Source organism: Delphinus delphis, chromosome 8 (genome assembly GCF_949987515.2).
Source record: "Delphinus delphis chromosome 8, mDelDel1.2, whole genome shotgun sequence".
NCBI classification, from domain to species: domain Eukaryota; kingdom Metazoa; phylum Chordata; class Mammalia; order Artiodactyla; family Delphinidae; genus Delphinus; species Delphinus delphis.
In genome coordinates, this window is record NC_082690.1 from 63,355,517 (window position 1) to 63,381,623 (window position 26,107).

The 26,107-nt window shown below is 43.3% G+C and overlaps 1 protein-coding gene across 1 annotated transcript in view; it reads right to left on the bottom strand.

Annotated features, from left to right (window-relative positions):
* Positions 1–1,205: 1,205 nt before the first annotated feature.
* Positions 1,206–26,107, bottom strand: part of OVCH2 (ovochymase 2) — a 30,226-nt gene continuing 5,324 nt past the window's right edge. Inside the window, 12 exon segments of the mRNA XM_060019677.2 lie at positions 1,206–1,371; positions 15,720–15,906; positions 16,432–16,525; positions 19,272–19,402; positions 19,775–19,915; positions 20,687–20,811; positions 20,938–21,028; positions 22,733–22,756; positions 23,863–24,052; positions 24,693–24,844; positions 25,071–25,166; positions 25,517–25,689. Of these exon segments, the coding sequence (XP_059875660.2) occupies positions 1,206–1,371; positions 15,720–15,906; positions 16,432–16,525; positions 19,272–19,402; positions 19,775–19,915; positions 20,687–20,811; positions 20,938–21,028; positions 22,733–22,756; positions 23,863–24,052; positions 24,693–24,844; positions 25,071–25,166; positions 25,517–25,689 (1,570 nt within the window).

Genomic DNA, 26,107 nt, shown 5'->3' on the forward strand with positions numbered 1-26,107 from the left:
CTGATCAGCGCCATCTTGGTTGTTTTAAGTACGTTAACCTTTAGCTCCAGGGTTTGTTCCCATTTCTCTGAGGTCAGTTCTCGGAATTGTGTGAGCGGAGCAGCTTATGTCACGGCTTCAATTTGGTCATCATGTCGTCAACCTCCTCCACCTGGCAGGGTCTTCGGTGTCTGCAAAACAGTTAACAGGATGTGGCTCAGAATATTATCTATAGCCCTTAAGGAGGAACTAAAGGTCCTTGACTATGCTTAATGATTAAACTATTATTATTTGGTCTCCTTTGACTGTTTTCCTTTGTTTCTGCATTTTCTCACTTCTCTGATTAAACTTATTCTTTGTCTAAAGTTTTTCCACAGACAAAAGGCAGGCTGAGGACATACCGGGGGAGGCAAGGACCATAGGGTCCTGCTCTGTTTCATTAGCACCAAAATAAGACCCTTCACAACTGGGACTCAGGCTGTAATTTTAAATAAACTCCCCTCAATTCCCCCTGTCAAAGCACCCACCACATAGAACTGCCACCTTTGCCCTGACTATCCCTCTGCTTAGCCTTTCAAATCCTTAGTTCATGTCAAACCCTCTGAATGGAATGCCTTCCCTTCTCTGTCTCCCTGAAAAACTTCTGATTCTTTTAAGGCCCAGCCTACATGTCTAATCCTTAGTTAAGCCTTCCCTCATACTCCTAGGAAGTCACTCCCTTCTCTGTGTTCCCTCTGAACATACTGCTCCCATCTGTTACAGCGTTTATCACCTTGTTCTGGGGACGGTTACACACAGTTCATAAATTCTACGCTAGAAATCACAGATTGGGTTGTATTTGCTTCTGCATTCCCAGAGCCTGAGAGTGTGGCAAGAAGATGGCGCGCAAAGAAGACCTGCACGTGACCATGTGAAAGAATGAATGACACGAGGGATCAGTCTCAGGGCAGGAAGGGTGGCTTCGCACCGGAGCGGTGCGGAATTAGTCCCAAAGTGGGGACAGTGCAGAGATGACTGTGCTTAAGCCGCGTCAAGCACAGGCTCCGTCTCGGCAGTTGTGGGACTCTGTCACTTCGACTTTGCAAGCCTCAGTTTCTTTTCTTTTCGTGAACGTGGGGTAAGTGTCCTCGCCTGTTCACACCACAGGGGCAGTGTGAGAACCACTGAGAGAGGTGTGTAAGTAAGGAGTCTGTGAAGGGCTGCAGGGATGGAAGTTTCCCAGGACCCTAGTGTGAGGGCTGATCGCAGACCTGGATGAGGGCGCCCATCCTGTGGCTGTGACCACAAAGGTGCCAATTCAAGTGAAGCGGGTCCACCAGTTGCGGCGTTGCCAAGTCATAATCCACAGTGGTGCTGCGGGAGCTAGGGTGGCTTACAAGGTGCGTGATGGACCTTTTCTCGTAAGACAAAAAGAGCGTAAAATAGACCCACTGAAGAAGGGAGGCTCGTGGAGCTTGGGTGCTTGAATTCTCCCCAGAAAGGAAACAACTGGAAGTGTGGGTACCTGGTCACCATGTGGGATGGTGTGGGACCCCCCCTTGTGTTGTAAGTGCCCGCATGGCTCCAGGTGGACGAGGGTGTGAGAGAGGGTTTCCTAAATGACTGTTGCTCATTCTACAGTCCTGCAGGGCTAGGAACGGGAAAAGCTGACCTATGGGCAACAGAAGGTTCCCAGGAGAAGAAGAGGACCTCCATTGTGAAGCTAGACACAATTGACAGACCTGGAGTTGGCTCTTCAATCCTCCCTATTTCTCTCTTTATAAAGGGAAAGAAAATCCAGTCCAAATCCTGTATTCTTCACCAGAAACATCTATGACCAAACCCAGGTCAGCACCATGGGAACCACATGATCTAGTGGGGCTGTGGCACTCAGAGCGAATGCTGGTGGCCAGGAGAGGAGGGAAGCTCTGAGGTCTCTTACCTGAGGGGAGCCTTTGGCCAAATCATAGATGTTTGCATTCACCAACCAGGCAACTAGAAAGTAAGAAGAAAAGAAATCGAAGGTATGGCCTCATTAAAAAATATGGGGTTGGGAAGTGGCTCTCCAAGGACCCCTGGAATCAGAGGGAAAGCAAGGCCGCCATCTTGACCATCACAGTGAAGGCAATAGCCGGCCCTTCCAGCAGCCCAGTGAGGCTCTAGAGAACGCTGTCTCTTCTATGTATGTAGATGTTCCTACGGCTCAGAAACATGACGCAGTCTGTCTGACACCACTTCATGAGTTAAGAGCTCTAAGAGGGGAGACCTTCAAGATGGAGGAGGAATAAGACATGGAGATCACCTTCCTCCCCACAAATACATCAGAAATACATCTACACGTGGAACAACTCCTACAGAACACCTACTGAACGCTGGCAGAAGACCTCAGACCTCCCAAAAGGCAGGAAACTCCCCACGTACCTGGATAGGGGAAAAGAAAAAAGAAAAAAACAGAGACAAAAGAATAGGGATGGGACCTGCACCAGTGGGAGGGAGCCGTGAAGGAGGAAAGGTATCCACACACTAGGAAGCCCCTTCGCGGGCGGAGACTGCAGGTAGCGGAGTGGGGAAGCTTCAGAGCCACGGAGGAGAGCGCAGCAACAGGGGTGCGGAGGGCAAAGTGGACAGATTCCTGCACAGAGGATCGGTGCCAACCGGCACTCACCAGCCTGAGAGGCTTCTCTGCTCACCCACTGGGACGGATAGGGCTGGGAGCTGAGGCTCGGGCTTCGGTCAGATCCCAGGGAGAGGACTGGGGTTGGCGGTGTGAACACAGCCTGAAGGGGTTAGTGCATCACGGCTAGCCGAGAGGGAGTCCGGGAAAAAGTCTGGAGCTGCCGAAGAGGCAAGAGACCATTGTTTCGGGGTGCGTGAGGAGAGGGGGTTCAGAGCACCGCCTAAATGAGCTCCAGAGACGGCACAAGCCGTGGCTATCAGCGCGGACCCCAGAGACTGGCATGAGACGCTAAGGCTGCTACTGCAGCCACCAAGAAGCCTGTGTGCAAGCACAGGTCACTCTCCACACCCCCCTTCCGGGGAGCCTGTGCAGCCCGCCACTGCCAGGGTCCCAGGATCCAGGGACAACTTCCCTGGGAGAACGCATGGTGCGCCTCAGGCTGGTGCAACGTTCCGCGGCCTCTGCCGCCGCAGGCTCACCCTGCACTCCGTACCCCTCTCTCCCCCCGGCCTGAGTGAGCCAGAGCCCCCTAATCAGCTGCTACTTTAACCCCATCCTGTCTGGGCGTGAACAGACACCCTCAGGTGACCTACACGTAGAGGCGGGGCCAAATCCAAAGCTGAACCCTGGGAGCTGTGAGAACAAAGAAAAGGAAATCTCTCCCAGCAGCCTCAGGAACAGTGGATCAAATCTCCACAATCAACTTGATGTACCCTGCATCTGTGGAATACCTGAATAGACAACGAATCATCCCAAATTGAGGAGGTGGACTTTGGGAGCAACTGCAGACTTGGGGTTTGCCTTCTGCACCTAATTTGTCTGGTTTTATGTTTAACTTAGTTTACTATTTAGAGCTTAATATCATTGGTAGATTTGTTTATTGGTTTGGTTGCTCTCTTCCTTTTTCTTTATATATAGATACATATATTTTTTTCCTTTTTCTCTTTTGGTGAGTGTGTATGTGTTTGCTTCTTCATGTGATTTTGTCTGTACAGCTTTGCTTTTACCATTTGTCCTAGGGTTCTATCTGTCCTTTTTTGTTTTTGTATTTTAGTATAGTTTTTAGCGCTTTTTATCATTGGTGGCTTTGTTTTTTGGTTTGGTTGCTCTCTTCTTTCTTTCTTTTGATTACATTTTAATTTTTAACAATTTAAAAATTTTTTTCTTTTAATACCTTTTTATTTTATTTTATTTTATTTTCCTTCCTTCCTCCCTCCCTCCCTCCCTCCCTCTCTCTCTCTCTGTTTCTTTCTCTCTTTCTTTCTTTCATTTTTTCTTCCTTTTCTTCTCAGCTCTGTGGCTGCCAGTGTCTTGGTGCTCTGGCTGCATGTCAGACCTCTGCCTCTGAGGTGGGAGAGCTGAGTTCAGGACACTGGTCCACCAGAGACCTCCCGGCTCCATGTAATAACAAATGGCAAGAGCTCTCCCAGAGATCTCCATCTCAACGCCAAGACTCAGCTCCATTCAATGGCCAGCATGCTCCAGTGCTGGATGTCCCATGCCAAACAACTAGCAAGACAGGGCCACATTAGCAAAGAGGCTACCTAAAATCATAATAAGTTCACAGACACCCCGAAACACACCACCAGACGAGGTCCTGCCCACCTGAAAGACAAGATCCAGCCTCATCCACCAGAACACAGGCACCAGTCCCCTCCACCAGGAAACCTCCACAACCCACTGAACCAACCTTAGTCACTGGGGGCAGACACCAAAAGCAACAGGAACTATGAACTGCAGCCTGTGAAAAGGAGACCCCAAACAGTAAGTTAAGTGAAATGAGAAGACAGAGAAACAAACAGCAGATGAAGGAACAAGGTAAAAACCCACCAGACCAAACAAATGAAGAGGAAATAGGCAGTCTACCGGAAAAAGAATTCAGAGTAATGATAGTAAAGATGAACCAAAATCATGGAAATAGAATGGAGAAAATATAAGAAATGTTTAACATGGACCTAGAAGAACTAAAGAGCAAACAAACAATGATGAACAACACAATAAATGAAATTTAAAATTCTCTAGAAGGAATCAACAGCAGAATAACCAAGGCAGAAGAATGGATAAGTGACCTGGAAGATAAAAGAGTGGAAATAACTACCACAGAGCAGAATAAAGAAAAAAGAATGAAAAGAATTGAGGACAGTCTCAGAGACCTCTGGGATAACATTAAACGCACCAACATTCGAATTATAGGGGTCCCAGAAGAGGAAGAGAAAAAGAAAGGGACTGAGAAAATATTTGAAGAGATTATAGTTGAAAACTTCCCTAATAGGGTAAAGGAAATAGTCAATCAAGTCAGGCAAGCGCAGAGAAACCCATACAAGATAAATACAAGGAGAAACATGTCAAGACACATATTAATCAAACTATCAAAAATTAAATACAAAGACAAAATATTAAAAGAAGCAAGGGAAAAAACAACAAATAACATACAAGGGAATCCCCATAACGTTAACACCTGATCTTTCAGCAGAAACTCTGCAAGCCAGAAGGGACTGGCAGGACATATTTAAAGTGATTAAAGGGAAAAAACCTACAACCAAGATTACTCTACCCAGCAAGGATCTCACTCAGATTCGACGTAAAAAATTAAAAACTTTACAGACAAGCAAAAGCTAAGAGAACTCAGCACCACCAAACCAGCTTTACAACAAATGCTAAAGGAACTTCTCTAGGCAGGAAACACAAGACAAGGAAAAGACCTACAATAATAAACCCAAAACAATTAAGAAAATGGTAATAGGAACATACATATCAATAATTACCTTAAATGTAAATGGATTAAATGCTCCAACCAAAAGACATAGACTGGCTGAATGGATACAAAACAAGACCCGTATATATGCTGTCTACAAGAGACCCACTTCAGACCTAGGGACACGTACAGACTGAAAGGGAGGGGATGGAAAAAGATATGCCATGCAAACGGAAATCAAAAGAAAGCTGGAGTAGCAATTCTCATATCAGACAAAATAGACTTTAAAACAAAGACTATTACAAGAGACAAAGAAGGACACTACATGATGATCGAGGGATCAATCCAAGAAGAAGATATAACAATTGTAAATATTTATGCACCCAACATAGGAGCACCTCAATACATAAGGCAAATACTAACAGCCATAAAAGGGGAAATTGACAGTAACACAATCATAGTAGGGGACTTTAACACCCCACTTTCACCAATGCACAGATCATCCAAAATGAAAATATATAAGGAAACACAAGCTTTAAATGATACATTAAACAAGATGGACTTAATTGATACTGATGGGACATTCCATCCAGAAACAACAGAATACCCTTTCTTCTCAAGTGCTCATGCAACATTCTCCAGGATAGATCATATCTTGGGTCACAAATCAAGCCTTAGTAAATTTAAGAAAACTGAAATCATATCAAGTATCTTATCGAACCACAGCGCTATGAGACTAGATACCAATTACCAGAAAAAATCTGTAAAAAATACAAACACATGGACGCTAAACAATACACTACTAAATAACCAAGAGATCACTGAAGAAATCAAAGAGGAAATCAAAAAAGAACTATAAAAAAGTGACAATGAAAACACGACCACCCAAAACCTAAGGGATGCAGCAAAAGCAGTTCTAAGAGGGAAGTTTATAACAATACAATCGTACCTCAAAAAACAAGAAACATCTCATATAAACAACCTAAACTTACACCTAAAGCAATTAGAAAAAGAAGAACAAAAAACCCCAAAGTTAGCAGAAGGAAAGAAATCATAAAGATCAGATCAGAAATAAATGAAGGAAACAATAACAAAGATCAATAAAACTAAAAGCTGGTTCTTTGAGAAGATAAACAAAATTGATGAACCATTAGCCAGACTCATTAAGAAAAAAAGGGAGAAGACTCAAATCAATAGAATTAGAAATGAAAAAGGGGAAGTAACAACTTACACTGCAGAAATACAAAGGATAATGAGAGGTTACTACAATCAACTATATGTCAATAAAATGGGCAACCTGGAAGAAATGGACAAATTCTTACAAAAGCACAACCTTCTGAGACTGTACCAGGAAGAAATAGAAAATATAAACAGACCAATCACAAGCACTGAAATTGAAACTGTGACTAAAAATCTTCCAACAAACAAAAGCCCAGGACCAGATGGATTCACAGGTGAATTCTATCATATATTTAGAGAAGAGCTAACACCTACCCTTCTCAAACACTTCCAAAATATAGCAGAGGGAGGAACACTCTCAAACTCATTCTACGAGGCCACCATCTCCCTGATACCAAAACCAGAAAAAGATGTCACAAGAAAGAAAACTACAGGCCAACATCACTTATGAATATAAAATCCTCAACAAAATACTAGCAAACAGAATCCAACAGCACATTAAAAGGATCATACACCATGATCAAGTGGGGTTTATCCCAGGAATGCAAGATTCTTCAATATATGTAAATCAATCAATGTGATACACCATATTAAAAAGTTGAAGGAGAAAAACCATATGATCATCTCAACAGATGCAGTAAAAGTTTTTGACAAAATTCAACACCCATTTATGATAAAAACCCTCCATAAAGTAGGCACAGAGGGAACTTATCTCAATATAATAAAGGCTATATCTGACAAAGCCATAGCCAACATCATCCTCAATGGTGAAAAACTGAAATCATTTCCTCTAAGATCAGGAACAAGTCAAGGTTGTCCACTCTCACAACTATTATTCAACATAGTGTTGGAAGTTTCAGCCACAGCAATCAGACAAGAAAAGGAAATAAAAGGAATTCGAACCGGAAAAGAAGAAGTAAAGCTGTCACCGTTTGCAGATGACATGATACTATACATAGAGAATCCTAAAGATGTTACCAGAAAACTACTAGAGCTAATCAATGAATCTGGTAAAGTAGCAGGATACAAAATTAATGCACAGAAAACACTTGCATTCCTATACACTAATGATAAAAATCTGAAAGAGAAATTAAGGAAACACTCCCATTTACCATTGCAACAAAAAGAATAAAATACCTAGGAATAAACCTATCTAAGGAGACAAAAGACCTGTATGCAAAAAACTATAAGACACTGATGAAAGAAATTAAAGATGATACAGATAGATGGAGAGGTATACCATATTCATGGACTGGAAGAATCAACACTGTGAAAATGACTATACTACCGAAAGCAAACTACAGATTCAATGTAATCCCTATCAAAGTACCAATGGCATGTTTCACAAAACTAGCACAAAAAATTTCACAATTTGTATGGAAACACAAAAGACCCCGAATAGCCAAAGCAATCTTGAGAAAGAAAAACAGAGCTAGAGGAATCAGGCTCCCTGGCTTCAGACTACACTACAAAGCTACAGTAATCAAGACAGTATGGTACTGGCACAAAAACAGAAATATAGATCAATGGAACAGGATAGAAAGCCCAGAGATAAACCCATGCATATATGGTCACCTTATTTTTGATAAAGGAGGCAAGAATATACAGTGGAGAAAAGACAGTCTCTTCAATAAGTGGTGCTGGGAAAACTGGACAGCTACATGTAAACGAATGAAATTAGAACACTCCCTAACACCATGCCCCAAAATAAACTCAAAATGGATTAAAGACCTAAATGTAAGGCCAGACCCTATAAAATTCTTAGAGGAAAACATAGGCAGAACACTCTATGACATATATCACAGCAGGATCCTTTTTGACCCACCTCCTAGACAAATGGAAATAAAAACAAAAATAAATGGGACCTAATGAAACTTAAAAGCTTTTGCACAGCAAAGGAAAACATAAATAAGAAAAGACAACCCTCAGAATGGGAGAAAATATCTACAAATGAAGCAACTGACAACGGATTAATCTCCAAAATCTACAAGCAGCTCATGCAACTCAATATCAAAAAACAAACAAACCAATCCAAAAATGGGCAGAAGATCTAAATAGACATTTTTCTAAAGAAGATATACAGATTGCCAACAAACACATGAAAGGATGCTCAACATCACTAATCGTTAGAGAAATGCAAATCAAAGCTACAATGAGGTATCACCTCACACCAGTCAGAATGGCCACCATCAAAAAAATCTGCAAACAATAAATGCTGGAGAGGGTGTGGACAAAAGGGAACCCTCTTGCACTGTGGGTGAGAATGTAAATTGATACAGTCACTATGGAGAACAGTATGGAGGTTCCTTAAAAAACTAAAAATAGAACTACCATACAACCCAGAAATCCCACTACTGGGCATATACCCTGAGAAAACCATAATTCAAAAATTATGTACCACATAATGTACCACAATGTTCATTGCAGCTCTATTTACAAAAGCCAGGACATGGAAGCAACCTAAGTGTCCATCGACAGGTGAATAAAGAAGATGTGGCACATATATACAATGGAATATTACTCAGCCACCAAAAGAAACAAAATTGAGTTATTTGTAGTGAGTTTGATGGACCTAGAGTCTGTCATACAGAGTGAAGTAAGTCAGAAAGAGAAAAACAAATACCGTATGCTAACACATATATATATATAGAATCTAAAAAAAAAAAAAAAAAAAAAGGTTCTGAAGAACCTAGGGGCAGGACAGGAATAAAGACACAGACGTAGAGAATGGACTCGATGACACGGGGAGGGGGAAAGGTAAGCTGGGATGAAGTGAGAGAGTGGCACGGACATATATACACTACCAAAGGTAAAATCGATAGCTAGTGGGAAGCAGCCGCATAGCACAGGGAGATCAGCTCGGTGCTTTGTGACCGCCTAGAGGGGTGGGATAGGGAGGGTGGGAGAGAGACACAAGAGGGAGGAGATATGGGGATATATGTATATGTATAGCTGATTCACTTTGTTATAAGGCAGAAACTAACACACCATTGTAAAGAAATTATACTCCAATAAAGATGTTTAAAAAAATGGGGAAAAGTAAATCACAATTTAAAAAAAAGAGCTCTAAGGGGAACATAAACAAGTCTCGCAGTTGCATTCTAGTGTCAACATGGGTTATAGCTGTGCCTGTCCATCATCTGCAGGAAATATCTCAGAGTCACGGTCCCCAGTCCCTGGTCAGCCTGCCTGTCTGGGTCAGCTGAAGTGACTCAATAGGGTGTAGCCAGAAAAATAGGGCCATTACAAAAATTAACTGTTTTCTAAAATAAAAACTCTATAAAATGATGATACTAGCTAGTCTAATTTTTTTTAAGATTTTAAAAATATACAAAATTGGAAAAGTAGCAAAGATCACAAAAGTATATAAGGAAATGTTTTGCACAGCACAAAGCAATTAGTAGGAAAATCTGAGTGTTATAGCTATCACTAGGAGATTATAAATTGTCAAAATTGAGTGAAGGTGAAAATTTTAAACCTAAAAACCAGTAACAAGGAAGGAACTAAACAAGATGTTTAGTATATGTAATCACATGACATCATTAGTTATTATTCCCCCGTTATAAATTTATGCAAAGCATACAGAAGGAAAAAGAAAAGAAGGAAAGCTCTAAGAGAAAGTTGCTGAGAGTAGATCTTAAAAATTCTCATCACAAGGAAAACCAATTGTAACTGTGCGTGGTGGTGGAAGATGACTATGCTTATTGCAGCGATCATTTAGCAAAAATACAAATATCAAATCATTTTATTGTACACCTGAAACTAATATGTTACATGTCAATTATACCTCAATTTAAAAAAAAAAGGAGAGCTCTCGAGTTCTTTTCATGAAGAGCACTGATACCAAAGTCTGACGGAGGCAGACGACAAAAAGAAAACTATAGCCAGCGGTTCTCAAATTTTGGGTCTCAGGACATCTTTACACTTTGAAAAAAATCACTGAAAATCCTAAAGAGCTTTTGTTTATGTGAGTAATATTTACCAATAGTTAACATACTAGAACTTAAAGCAAAAGTTTTTTAGATTATATATTAATTTATTTAAGATAACCATAATAAAACCATTAAGTTAATACATAATGACATGTATTCAAGTAACTACGTCTTTCAAAATAAAAACTTTAAATAAGACTGGCATTGTTTCACATTTTTTCAAAACCATTTAATGTCTGGCTAAACAGAACACAGATGGGATTTCCTATCTGCCTTTTACACGCAATCTGTTGAGATATCACATGTTATATAGTCTCTGGAAAACTCTACTGCATACTGGTGAGTGAATGAGAGTAAAAGGGGATAATAATGTCTTAGTATTACTATGAAAATCGTTTTGATCTTTTAGGGGGTCTCCCCTAAAAGGATCTTGGAGATCCCCAGCGGTCTCCAGATCACATTTCGAGAACCTCCGCTATAAGTCAATTTCAGTCATGAATGTTGATGCAAAAATCTAAGTGAAATATTAGTAAAAGAGCCCAGCAGTACATTGAAAGACGAATGTACCATGTCTAAGTGGGATTCAGGGATGTAGGAATGTTAGGAAATCTATTAATACAGATTTAATATACTAATAAGTCAAAGGAAAGAATCAATCATTTCAACAGATGCTCAAAGTATTTCACAAAATTCAATATTCATTTCTGATTTAAAAATCCTAGGAACGAAGATATGATAAAATAAGTGTATCTCTATCCAACAACCAGCCTCATGTTTAATTAAAATATACTAGAAACTCAAGGTGAGGGGGTAGAAATTTCCTGAGCACTCAAGGAACTCACGTTCTCGCTGGGGAGGCAGATTGCCCATGATGGTGGTTGAACGGGGAAGCAGCAGCAGACCCTGATGGATGTCAGAGGTGGCAGATGAAGAATTAATGATCAGCCAACTTAAACCACGAGCTCTCACCATGTTCCACTCCCTGGGTATACTTACATATTGGTGAAGCAATGAGCATGGGTGACTACCCAGGTTTCCCAGAGATGCCTGGTGGCAATCTGCACACTGACCCGCTATGACCAAGAGCGACTGTTGGCCTCCTGCCTCCCACAGTCTGGCTGGAAAGGGATCTGGAAGTGGGAGGGGAAGTGGCTCCACAGAGCCCACCTGGAAGGGGGCCAAGAAGGCATATCTTCGTTACCCATGGGTCCTCCTCACCGTCAAGTCCAGGTCTGAGCATCTCCCTTGTGCTGGAAACTCTAACAGACACCTGGGAATAATGAGAAATGCTTATTGTATTCTAGAGAGATTTATATATATACATAGAGAGAAAGAAATGGATGTTTCACCCAAGAGTAACACATCAAGCCCACCCTTGACTTCCCCCTCTTCTTTGCCTCAATTATCTACTCACCAAACACTTTAGATCCTATATTCACAAAATATCTTGCATCCATCTCCTACCTTTGGGCTTGGGTCTTCAACATTGCTCACCTGGACTACTCTCCCTGGGGTTCAGCTTTCCCTGTCCTCCTCCCACTCCCAAATTAACCACCAAAGAGCACTTGTTTTGATCATGTCACTGCCCTAGCCAAAACCATCCCAGGGTTCCTCACAGTGTTGGGAATAACGTTGACATCCTATTTATCTTTGTGGGTCCCAGTCAAACACCGGTGTCCTAATCATCTCAGAAGTTATTTCAGTATTTTCTTGTATTGTGTTTTTCTGTGCACATTTCCCCTTTTGTTGTCAATTTTATTAAAGTATAACATACACACAGAAAAATACTCAAGCAATAAAATACTTTGAATGTTTTTCCAAGAAGTACAACCAGAACCCAGATCAGACTAGCAGAATCTCAGAAGACACTTCAGGAGACCAGCCCAGTCACTGCTCCTGCAAAGCGTAACTGCTATCCTGACATCTAACACCATATATTAGTCTTGAAGGCTCTTAGTTTTACATAAATCTACTCTCTATCTGTACATATAAGCTTCATTATTAGGATATAAATTCCTCGAATATAGGTTAGTACCTATCCTGTTCCTCTTTGTATCCTGCCTCCCCCACTCCCTGGTCTCTGGTACAGAGATTTGTCCAGAGAGGACACCAAATCAGTACCAAGCCAGTGTGATGGGTTGTCAACAACTGAGGAATATAGGTGAAGGATAAACAGGTGGTCATTGTATTATTCTTCCATCTGTTCTGTAGATTTGCAAAATTTCCAAATAAAAAGCGAAGGAAGGACAAAATTACTTACTGAATGATTCAAGGAATCCAGGTTAGGTGTGCTATTTAAAACAGGACACATGTAAATTCCTGTTCTTGTCCTTAAGTTTTTATGTGTATTTGTATAAGGGAAGAAGGCCCTAAAGTAGGTGTGAGTTCAGGGAGAGGGAATCAGGAAAATTCCTCTTGTTGAGCTTTCACACCAGGAGCTATTTCTGGATTAGTTTGATTCATCAAATATTTATGTGGCATCGCCTGTGTTCTGGGCACTATGGTAGGTGCTGTGGGATAAAATGACCAATAAATCTAGCCAAGTGTTGTAATGAGACTCCTTGGCAGGTACTGAGAGAAATGGCTCTGCTGAATATATCGCCCCCTGGTGGCCAAGAACAGGAACCACCGCAGACACACTTTACAGTTTCTTCCCAGGATATATACGCATCCTGAGGTCCAAGAAGCAACAACAAAAAGACTCAGACGGCTTCTATCCCTCCTCATTAAAAGGAATACTCCTCTTCTACGTTCTCTATTACTTTGTGTTCTACGTGTCAGATAATTTGTAAAACTAAAAAAATTTTTTAATAATTAAAAATTAGGTGCTTGATCTTTCTCTTGACAAACGATCAAAATGGCAAACTCTGAAAGCTTCCTTGTCAGTGGATGTCACGGAGGAAACAAGGAAAAGAGAAAGCCCAGCGCTCCTCAATGCTCACCAATGTGAAGACATAGCGGTTCACTCACTTCTTTTCCAGCGGATGGCTCTGGTGAGTCAGACCACAACCTGGCACACTATTTAGCCATCCCTACTGAATGAATCACTCAAGATGGGAATTTTGATTCTGTGACCGAAAATATTTTGGGGTTGCTTTGAGCAAAAGGGACAGTGACCACATCCCATCCAGCTCTATGTGATGGTTTTCGTGATGCGGCAACTTGGCCAGGTTACAGCCCCCGGTTAGTCAATCAAACGTTAGTCTAGATGTTGTTATGAAGGGATTTTGCATATGTAATGGAAGTCCCTCATCACTGACTTTAGGTAAGGAAGATCATTCTGGATCATCTGGGTGGGCCTGACGTCATTAGTTGGAAAGGCCTTGAAAGCAGTGTGGAAGCTTCCCCCAGAGAGAGAAGAAATTCTGCTTGTGGAGAATGGCCTCAGCCCATGCCTGTGGAATTCCAGGGTCCTGTGACCTTCCCTTTCTGCCTGCTTGCCTTATGGACTGACTTGCTTAGTCAGCTCCCACAATCGTGTAAGCCAATTCCTGGTGTATTAGCTTGCTAGGCAGGCTGTAACAAAATATCACAAACAGGGTGGCTTAGAAGACAAAAATGTATTGTGTCACAGTTCTGGAGCCTCGAGGTCCAGGATCAAGGTGTTGGGCAGGTCGATCCCTCCTGAGGGTGGTGATGGAGAATCCACTCCACGCCTCTCCTCTAGCTTCTGGTGCTTTGCTGGCAATCTTTAGCATTCTTTGGTTCACACATGATGTATCACTCCCATCTCTGCCTTCATGTCCGTATGATGTTCTCCGTGTGTGCGTGTCTCTCTCTCCAAATTTCCCCTTTTATAAGGACACCAGTCGTACTGGATTAGGGCCCACACTAATGACAGCATTTTAACTTGCTTGCCTTTGTAAACACTCTATCTCCAAAAAAGGTCACACAATGTGACCTTAGGTACTGGAGGTTAAAACCCCAATATATCTTTTTGGGGTTCTTGGTTGAACCGAGAGTAATAAAATCTGTATACTTCTGGTAGTGACTTTCTCCAAAACAGCTTACCAGAAGCACTGGATCCTTCAGGTAGTACATCCCATGTCCCCAGAAACACTGATTCATTCTCTAATCCGGAGATGTAAAAATCTGGGTATAAGCATGATATAGCTGCTCAGCTCACACAAACAAGGCCAATGTTTGGGATTTATCAGAAAATTATTATTGTTAGAATTCTGGGACATCTCAGCCAGTTAGACTCTATGGGTATTTGAACTGGAAAGTGGAGTATTTTAACTATAACCTGGCTTTCCCATAAGCAGCTGTTTACCACCCAATAAGAATGAACAACTTGAGAAGCCAGTAACTGGCTTTGTAGGATTTGGACAGAGTGCTCATGGGGTGTGAGAGCTTGGAAGGAAGCTGTGTCTTCAAGTGTCTAGGGACGGGGGGTTGGTGAAGATACTTCACATTTCTGAGCCTCTCTCTGTGTCACACACACACACACACAGACACACACACACACAGACACACACACACACACACACACACACACACACACACACTTGCTTGTGGCCCAATACACATCATCTGATTTAAGCCTCACTACATCTTTACCGGGCATGTATTATTCTCCCGTTGTAAGACTGAGGAGGATGAATCCTAGATGACACTTAGATCACACTTCTAGTAAGGACAGGCCAAGATTCAGACATACAGCTGATCTTCATTCTTCACGGATTCTGTATTTTTGAATTCACCTACTCGCTAACACTTGTTAACTCAAAACCAATACTCATGGCGCTTTCACGGTCATTCATGGACATATGCAGAGCAGTGGAAAATTTGAGTCACCTGATCACGTGTCCTGGCTGAGGTCTCGTGAGGCCACACTCTGCCGTCTTGTTTCAGCTCTCATACTATAAACAAGCGTCCTTCCTGCGGTCTGTTAGCGCCCCTCTTTGTTTTGCTTTTTACATTTTGGGGCTTTTTGTTGGCGATTTTGCTGTTCGCAATGGCCCTAAACATAGTGCTGAAGTGCCATCTAGTGTTTCTAAAAGGGCAAAAAGCCTGGGTTGTGCCTTAGAGAGAAAATACACGTGATGGACCAGCTCCGTTCAGGCGTGAGTTATAGTGGTATTGACCATGAGTTCAGTGTTAATGAACCAGCAATGTATAGTAAATAAGGTGACTTGAAACAGAAACCCACATAAAAGCAGAGGCTGAGAGGCCCCTAACTCTGAACTTCCCCAGGAGCAGTGGTTCAGGATTCACAGATTCAGTGAATCATGAGTTGATTATATCCATGCTGGTCTCTAAATGCTGCCCTTTTTACCACAGCAGGAGGATGAGACTTGAGACCTGAGGAGTTGGTGCCTCAATCTTCTTACCTGTTTTAGGAACGAAGGAGACTGTAGCCTGGAAGCCTCTGAAGGTCATGTTTTCATCGGACTGGAAGCTGATGGACATCACCCTGGAGATGCTCACCACAGGGGCGGGGACAACAAAGCCACACAGTGGAGCTGGTTCAAGCCCAGCCCCGGCATGACATGGTCAAGGGCCCAGCAGACAGACGTGGCACTGGATAGAAGAAAACAATTGTCCTTCAGGTAATTGTTAAGAAATAAACCTTTCCAGTGTATGTCACAATTCATTTCCAAAATAGAAAGGCAGAGTGCTCCTTTGTACTGTGTATTTAACCCCGTCAACATTTCAATTCTGTTTATCTCCCAAACACTCCCACTGGGAATGCCACTAAGGGAAGTTGTTCCAGCCACAGGGCTTATTTCAATGTCACTTTCCCCTCTGACCCCTACTTCATTGTGAGCCTTCCACATTTTCTGATCAAATCGTTCTTCTTCGATTCTCCCTGAAGCTCTTCCCGCCCCTGATGGTGGAGAAGGAGGAGAGGTGGTGAGAGCATAAGAAGTGATGGAGATGGTGCAGGGGAATGAAGGAACATTGAGCCACATTCCCTAAAAGGAGTCCCAAGAAGGACTGGGTCCAAATGCAAACCAGGGAAGCCGAGGCTCCCAGGGAACACAAACCTATTTCTTTCTTCCTTTCTACATCCCTGTGCATGCTCACATAGTCGGAAGTGCAATCCCCACTTTCTTCTGCTTCCAGGTTCTGAAAGGAAAGCTGAGAAGACTCCATGTTACATCCAGAGTAAACAATATGAACGCATTACCTCACTTTGATCAAGGAGAGGAATCTGGATTGTTCAACTCACTCTACAGCATCATGACCTTAGATGAGAAATGTAACGGGGCATTCATGAGCGGGTTACATGACTTAGGAAATGATGCTAAACCCCAGGCTGCCAAACCCTCTGAAACATCTAAGCACCCAATCACAGGCTGAACAGAAGGGTGGGGAAACGTGCAAATATTTGAGCTCCCCAGTTCCCTCCTTGGAGGAGCAAAGAAACAGCAAAGAACAACATTTGAGCAATCTGATAGCCCTGACTAACTGAGAGGAGCAGTGGGAGATAGAAATGATGAGGTAGCAGCTTAGATTGTTTATACACAAATGATGCGGATTCAATGGAGCCCGAGCACTTGGCAAAAGACACAGGCCTGCGCGGCTAGGACAGAAGTGGAAGGAAAGGATGATTCATGGTGAACGAGACATGGGGAGGAGGAGACGTGTCAGAAACAGGATCCGTTCAAACATTTCTTAAACCCCTACTGGGATACTTTCTGGAAACAGACCCTTTTTGGTTACTCTGACCATTGTGTCTTATGGAAAGGGTTTTAAGAAAATTACATAAATCTTCTTGTTTGTTTGTTTGTTTTTTGGGTTTTTTTGTGGTACGTGGGCCTCTCACTGCTGTGGCCTCTCCCATTGCGGAGCACAGGCTCCGGACGCACAGGCTAAATGGCCATGGCTCACGGGCCCAGCCGCTCCGCGGCATGTGGGATCTTCCCGGACCGGGGCACGAACCCGTGTCCCCTGCATCGGCAGGCAGACTCTCAACCACTGCGTCACCAGGGAAGCCCCCATAAATCTTTTTTAAACCAGAAATTTCCATCACAGGGGATCTAGAATGCCTATAATAAATAACTTACAAGAAAACTTAAAATATTTCTAAAAGTCAGATATACCTGTTCCTTTAGTATCAATAATATTTAAAATTTAGAATTTAAAATGTTTGAAGTTGGTAAACAGAACTTGTAGAGCAATAAAATTTATGAATAATAATAATAATTTAAAAAAGACCCTTTTCTCTTCGAGTCAAATGGTGTGCACATAGTTACGACTTGTCCTACCAACTTACAAATGACCGTCCCGGGTGGGTCCTGCAGGCTGATGCTGTCACTGGCCCAGTGTGAGTGCATCTTTTCACGGATGCACAGCACTCAGTGTATTTTATTGCATAGATGCTTTTGAATCACTTCTAGCTCTGATTTGTTCAGATTTTCAACTAAATTTTGTCTTCTTCCTCCTTCCAGGCGTACGCTCATACTTAAGATTTTCTCCTGTCAGTAACACAGTTTCCCTTAATCCTGCTTCGTCCTGAACTGTCTGCCTTGACTCTGTTTGGGTTTCAGAAACTTTTAGAAAGACAACAGCTACACTTGTCTCACTTACTCTGTGTCTCCTTCTCCTGTGTGATCTTGTTTCTGCACCTAACATCTGATTTCACCTGACCTTTCAGATGACACCTCCCGCACCTCTTCTCTACTGTTCAATTGTCCATCCCAACTCTTCTACCTTTTTATTGGGGGATGAGATGGGGATTGTATAACGGGTGCTTAGTCCTCCCTCTCTTTATTTTTCAAAAAAGTTTTGTCTTTTTACTTTGTTAACATTTAAAAGCACATTTGAATAGAACAAAAGGTTTCAGAGCTGTACAATGGTTTCTCTGCAGAAGGAAGAGAGAAAGAAGGAAGGAGATCAAGATCTATCAAGAAAGAGAGAGAGAATGGAAGGAAGGAAGGAAGGAAGGGAGGGAGGGAGGGAGGGAGGGGGTCCTCTTTCTCTTTAAACTCTAACTTGCTGTGGGAAATCCAACCTATTGGCCATAACTTTTTGTTTGTTTGTTTGTTTTGTTTTGTGTTTTGAATTAAAGGCTTCATTCTCTGGACTGTCATAACACTGCACCAATTTGGTTCTATTCCTGGGTCTCAGATCTCTTTTGGCCTCTTAAATATACAAGAACTTTGAGGTCTTGTTCACCCTTACTCCTTACCCGTTATTTTATAGTTTACTTCGTCTCCATATACTCTCTTGCTTTCAATTATTATTTTAAGAGAAAGACTTCTAAATAATGCCTAATTCCAACGTCACCCTGACTGCAGTGTCATCTACCTGAAGGCATTTCTGCAGATGGCCCACTAGTGTTAACTGAACAAATACACAAATGGCCACAAACACCGCGAATCAAAGGCTGAATACACTCTGTATCCTGACATTCAAAGCCCTCCATGCTTCCATCTCAGCCTCGCCTTCCACCACCCCTCCTGCTATACCTTATGCCAGTCCCTGAAACTGTTCTGCACTGCACTTTTGTTATCCACTCTCCACAAACTGTTTTGTTAGCAGTTTAATTAATAAGGAAGAAATGCTTGTTCCTAGAAAGGACTAGACACTGATGAAACAAGTTACCTGGTACAAAGATTAAGGCCACATTTCAACAAAATGTAAAGCACACAGTTGCCACCTAGCGGTAAGTGTGGGTAGTTACAGTAGAGAATAGGCTAGTCTGTTAGTCAACCAGTATCAATAATATTTATCAAGAACCTTGTGTGCCAGGTGCTAGGTTCTATTCTAGGTACTAGGGATACAGCAGCAGATACACCAGATAAAACGTCTGCCCTCACGGTGTTTATGCGAGCGATTCTCTGGAGATCCTCAGCAAAGTAAGGGTAACCAGGGTCAGTACCTTAACGAGGTGATGTTAGGGGGCTTGAAAAACCCAGTTGCAGCTGGCCATGTTGCTGTAGTCTTCAGGATAGTGAAGACTCTGTATGAGGCCTTCTTCAAAAAGGATAGTTAAGGAGCTGCAGCCTGACTCTGCAACACAAGGGAGAATGTCCAAACAATGGCATCACCGCGCACAGAGGGATCCTCTGTTCTCCCCCTTGTGTCTCCCACGAGTGATGCCTGAACTGACTCTTAAGGCAGAGCCATCAAGAAGGGGGAGGTCGCGCACTGGTTCCCGAGAACTCATCAGGCCCTCTCAGCTCGCTTGGGTAGGCGACAAACACGCTTTAGCAGGACTGCAGAAGGAGCCCCTGCACCTGCATCTCACTTGCCTTGAGCTCCTCTCTGCTGTGGAGCTCAGTGGGCCTTGGGTGGGGGCTCCCTACCCCTCATCTCATTCCTATGGGTCCTCAATTTCTGCAAAAGGAATGCATAGTGTGTGATAAGAGTAAACGGTTTTACCAGGAAGGTAGTTTGGTTTAAGAGCTTTATACGTGAGATTAAACCCAACAGCATAGTCTGTGGCATCAGAGGTGAACCTCAGCCTTATAGCATTGGAGCCAACGAGAACCGATGAAGCCAGGCTGTTCCCACAGAATTTCCCTGCAACGTAAGAATGAAGCGTTTTGGTTCAGAGCCTAGAAAACAGCACCCATGAAAAGACTTATGGGGAACTGAACTTTCATGATAGTGCAGGCTTGTCTAAATCAGGGTTTCTCAACCTCAGCACTACTGACATTTTGAACTGGAACGTTCTTGGTGTTCAGGCTGTCCTGCACATTGTAGGATGTTTTGCAGCAATCCTGGCCTCTACCCACTGGATGCCAGTAACATTCCCTCTCGTTGTGATAACCAAAAACGCTTCTAAGACATTGCTAAGTGTCTCCTGGGGGAGGGAGGGGGTGGGCAAAATCACCTGCAGTTTAGAACCACAGAAACACTCCTGCATTTCTGTTTCTTGTATAAGTAACCTTTATCTCCTCCTTGTGGCTATCTGTTGGCATCTTCCTTCTGAACTGGACGAGGCGGGTAATGGTCATTTTCACGCGTAGGAGAGCAGCATTCTGCCCAGGAGGCCCCAAGGGGCACTGCTATATGTCTACATTTTACTCCTGATGGGCTCCAGGTCTGGCAAATGAGTCTAGGAAGCCTGTTTCCATGGGCAGCAGATGCTGTAAGTGAATTGCACTGTGGCCCTTACAGCCCTCACACAGGCTCAGATTTTGTTCCTTTCCACTGTCAACTCTTAAGTCTCAAAATTGGAGACAGGAAGTGCGGTACTTATAGATGCCTCAGGGCCAGACATATTGTAACCAGGCCCCATTAAGTCCTCCTAGCACTAGTGTCCATTCGACAATGTGAAAATCCACTCACCAATAAGTGTGTCTTCTAAAGAATACATTGACAGGTAATTGTGGTGACAAGACTCTGCATCGAAGTGGGAAAAATTGAGGAGCACGTGCATTCCCTCTGGTACAAACAGGGTCCAGACACACAGTCTGAAGGTAGCTACATTGAGAGGGTATTATTTCTAGATGGAAAGCGACTGTCACAGTCCAATGAGTGGGGCAGAGTCAAACTGGAGGTGGGAGTCAAGGGCAGGGGAGGCAGCGGGGGCTACTCACTGCTTGCTCTCATAATACAGGAAGGGGCTTTCTGGGAAGTGCAGCTCCCCTTCTGATGCTCTGATCACAGGGTCCTGCTCACTGCATGAGGCTGGGAGGGAAAGCCACGCGAATCAGCGCTAACAGTGATGGCTATAGCCACAAGAGCCCTTTTCCCCCAGAACCTGTACAGACACTGGGGCCTCCTGGTTCTCCTTCACACACGCTTCCTTTCGTGGAGACACGAGATCTTTTGCTATCTTGGCTTCTATGATGCCTTACTTTTTGTTTCTTGTAGATCCTGCCTAACCTTGAGATTCTATGATTTCTTCTTCTTTACTCTTCTTTCTTTGACCCCATAATTCCACTCTATAGATGCAGGTATTTCCTAGGTTCTAAGTTTTCATTTCTCTCTACACGAGCCCTCTGATCCACTTCATTCACACCATCAGTTTCAACTATTATCTCTACCTGAACTTCTGATTTTTCAACCATCTCCTAGATATCCCCCCTGAAACTTAACATGCTACAAAAGGACTTCCTCTCAGTCTGCAAAACTGCTTCCACTTCTGATTTGATTAGCTTATGTGCCCTTTTCTTAGCTTTCCATGCTCAGAACTTTGGTGTCATCCTTCATTCCTTCCCTCCCTCACCGCTCGTAACCTTAGTGACTATCCTGGCCTAATTCATCCTGTTTCTATGCCCTCCTTTTCATTCTCTGGCCATTGCCCTCGTTCAAGCATTATATTCTTGTCTCTTGAACTAATGCATAATCTCATAAGTCCACCTTGAATTATTGATATTTTCCTCTCCAATTTATCCCCTATGTGCCGTTCTTATAGCACTAAAGTATAGCTCTAATCTGTTTATCTAATTAGTCAACTTCCTATTACTCAATAAAGTCAAAATTTTCTTGAATGGTGTTCAAAGTTTCCATATTTTGTTCTCAGGTTACCCGTTTAATCTTCTCCCTCATAAAAACTCATCACATAGCCTACACTTCAACTGATTGACTTACTGGGTCTCTATTACATCCTAAATTTTCATATCTCCATATTTTAGTATCCATCTTCTGATAAGGATGATTCCTTAAGCTGGAATATTTTTCTTTACCTATATCCCATTTCCAACGGACAAAATCCTACTCATCCTTTGTTCTTTAAGGTTAAGCTTAAAAGATGTCTGTGCTCCAAAGTCTCCCTTGTATTTTTTCCCCCCAGCTAGAAGCAGCCACCCACTCCTCTGAGCTCTCAGGGTACTCTTTTTCCACTTTGCTCTTTGGAGATAGCCCCACAGACTCACAGAACCACTGAAGATTTGAGCTAAAGATGCCTTTGAGACCACCTGGTCCAAACTCTTTCCTTTTTGGATGAGGAAACTCAGGTTCAGAGGTAGGAAGGAGCCTGCCCAAAGTCACAGACTGAATTCATTTCAGACCTGCAATGTAACCCTGGGGGTGAGTTCCCTATTCTTTCAGGACAAGGTGTGTAGCTTCCGGACCACATCTGCCATGCCCCACCTCCTCCCTTGTGTCTTGGATCCAAATCTGGGATTTGCCAACTGTTTGCTGAATTGAACTGGAGCTCTGGATTGACAAGTGAACTCAGAGGGAATGTTGTGCTCCTGCTGGGTGAAGGGATGAATTCACCCTCCCTGGCTGGGGATGAATGGCTGTGTGCTCCTAGTGATGGTTTTATACCTAGTGATTATGGAGAGCTCTTGCAGAGGAAGACTTTTGATTATAAAGGAACCGATATTCAGAAATCCTAGAGATTAATTCATGCTCCTGGAAGAACAGGCTACAAGAAATACCCACCTCTGGAGTGCTTTCTCAGCTTCCCTGGGAAAGAAAAAGAAAGATGCAATTCGAGGTTGTGATATCCTGAGCAATATTTCAAGAAGTTGGCATCTCCCTGGCTCAAAAGTGCAGAGGTTGTTAAGTCAATTTGCAACTAATGAAAATACAATCTGTGGAAAGAACAGAAGGGATAAATTGACAAAGCAGCAAAGTGGTCTTTGTGCTTTAAGAAGATGATTTCACTCTCTTTATTAAATGGACTGCTTAGCTTGGGGATTACACAAAGCAAGAAGAGGTCATCTGGTCTACCCCTCTAATTTTTCATGGAAAGGGAGGCTAGAGATGGAAATAACACACCCACAACTGCTGGACAGCTACAAGTTGAACTGAGGACTCCGAAACCTGCTAGTGTACCGTATACTTGAACACAAACCCAGGTTCTTCCTGAACTAATTTGAATTAACCCCTTTGGGAAAGAATAGAAGTCCTATTTTAGGCTGGAAGCCACCAGTTAAGAAAACAACTAAGTTGGATTTGGAGGCAAAAATGAAGTTTCAATTAACTCACTGGTGAATCTGGTAGAAGGATGTATATAGACCCTGGCCTTTTCAGACTTATGGTACCTGGCTCTATGCCAGGCCTTCTCAACCACAACACTACTAACATATGGGACTAAATCATTCTTTGCTGTGGGGGAGGGCTGTCCCGTGCACTGTAGGATGTTTAGCAGCATCCAGAGCCCCTACCCCCTAGATGCCAGTGGCACCCCTGTCCCCTGTTGTGACAACCAGAAATGTCTCCAGACATTGTCCCGTGGGGCGCAAAATTTCCCCTCCTTGATAACCACTGATCCATGCTATAGCTTGCTGAATCTTGCTAGCGGAGTTGAGAAGTGGTGAGACAGTTTCAATCAAAGGCAAATTTGACAAAGTCTAGGATGGATGTATTCACGTTTCATTGAATATTTGTACACTGTACCACACATCATAGTTTACCCTTGTTTTAGACTCAGTAAATACCACAGTCCTTATGTGAGACACTAAGAACAGAAGCAGAGGTTGTCTGCTCAGTGGTCCTGACTTGCGTAGCCTCTGCTGATGCTCTCTCTCTTTCCCTAGCTTCTTGACCTTATGTTCTGGCTTGGTTACCAATTTGGATGTGTTTGTGGATCCAGGGAAGCACTTTGGTAAGATCTGTGAAGATCCCAGGGGATCCTTGATCATCTTTCTGCAGGTTATTTCTCCAACCTCGACCACAGCCCAAACCCCAGGAAGTCACACCAGCCAGAGTCCAAGTCCCTTTCTTATTCCGGCACATGAGGGAACCTCCTGAGTCTCCCTGTAGGGAGAAAAGATCTCTGTTACTGTCACTGTCAGTGTCTGTGCCCCACAAAGGTGCTAGATGAGGATTAATGCATTTCTTCACTTCTAATACTTTGGACTCAGGGGCCTGGGAGAAGAGGCAAGCACAATTCACAGTCAATCGTCAAATACCATTGGAGCCTACCAAGTCCACCTCCTTCTTCCCCATCCTAAGCTTTCATCAAATATCAGATTGTTTCCTTCTCCTGTCTCATCCTACAGACTCAGAAAAGTCTTGTCCAGTAGGCGAATCAACCTCAAGTTTGGTCAGCAGGAAGGATGGAGGGAAAAAGAAAGCTCCCATTATACACAAACTGGAAATCTCTAAGTAGGAAAGCATCACCTATCCTTCAGGGCCGGAGTACCCTAGTTCATTGTTGGCATCATCTCCATTATTTGGTCTTTTGGAAAGAGCAGAAGATCGCCTCTGAAAGCACAGTCTCTGCTAAAAACAGGTTGTTTAAACTGTCCTCTATTTTGACTTGACCTCCCTTTTCAGTCCTGATCCTTCTTTCCCGAGTCCAGGCTTGCCTACAGCCTTCTTTCAGCCCCTCATCTGATGACAAAGCTGAGGGAAGCCCTGCCTGGGACCTGTCAGCCCAACCATTCCTGCCTACCTGACATGCATCTCTTCCTCCATCTGGGAAGCCTGCGCAGAGAAAGGTCCGCCCACTAATGGGTTTCTGTAAGGTCAACAGAGCTGTAATACACTCATCCTGGGTCAAAATGGGCAGGTTCACTTCCTGCAAGACTTGTGGGACGACGCCATCTAGAAAACACAGAAATGAGAACCCCAGCAAGGCGCTCTTTCACCTTTTCTGCATTGAAGATGCCCCATTCAGGTTTGTGTCTTTTGGAAAGACTTGAATTTCGAAGTACAATGTGATAGTCTCTATTTTAAAAATGTCTACACAACTGTCTTTTTAAAATAGATTAAAAATTCTCTTTTCTGATTACCAACCAGAAACTTCTGATACGAGCATAGGAGTTCTTACTTTCATTCAAGCGTCCCCAGCCTGTGGTTGTACAAATAAATCCAGGCTCAAATTGTTCCCCTGGCTCTGGAAGACACACGGGTCCCACAGACTGGTCTGCAGAAAAGAGCAAGGCAGGGCTTGTTTCATTCATGGAGGAGAGGATACCATAGCCACTCACCAACTGGCATCTAGGTGGTTCCCAAAGAACTTGCGATATCTCTGTCTGGCACCTCCAGGGGTTACTTGTGAAACAAAGTAACGGACTCCACACGATCCTATATCTAAAGCCACAAGCCAAGAGGGTTTCAGGTAGGGGAGCCTCCAGCTCAAATTCCTGTCTCAAAGTACATGATTCAGAATTCTTGGGCATATGCTGCATAACTTAGACTGTAGGGAATGTGCTATGGAACAGAAGTTCTGGAGCACATGGGGTAGACAATTCAGAGTGAGCTTCAAATGTTTACCAAAATGGAAAGCTCCAGCCATCTTCAAAAGAGCAATATCATAATCCATTGGTTTCTTGGTAGAGAAATAAGGGTGTATGATGATGCTTTCAATGGTGAGGGTTTGCTCTCCTGGCTCTATATAGCTCAAGTCATATTCTCCAGCAGTAACGTTGAAAGTTGATGCAATATTTCTATGAGGAGGAAAGAGTAAAATGGATGGATTTCAGTGAACCTCTGAGTACAGTTGCAGTGGTTGACAAAATGACTTCTTCAAAGTGACATGGATAGGGGCTTCCCTGGTGGCACAGGGGTTGAGAGTCCGCCTGCCGATGCAGGGGACACGGGTTCGTGCCCCGGTCCGGGAAGATCCCACATGCCGCGGAGCGGCTGGGCCCGTGAGCCATGGCCGCTGAGCCTGCGCGTCCGGAGCCTGTGCTCCGCAACGGGAGAGGCCACAACAGTGAGAGGCCTGCGTACCGCAAAAAAAAAAAAAAAAAAGACATGGATAGATAATGTAGGTGTGAAGCTGATGAACAGAGAGAGTGAGAATGATTCCAAATGTAGAGGTTCCCAATGTGAGTGAGGGACTAGTAAAAAGTGGCCTCATAT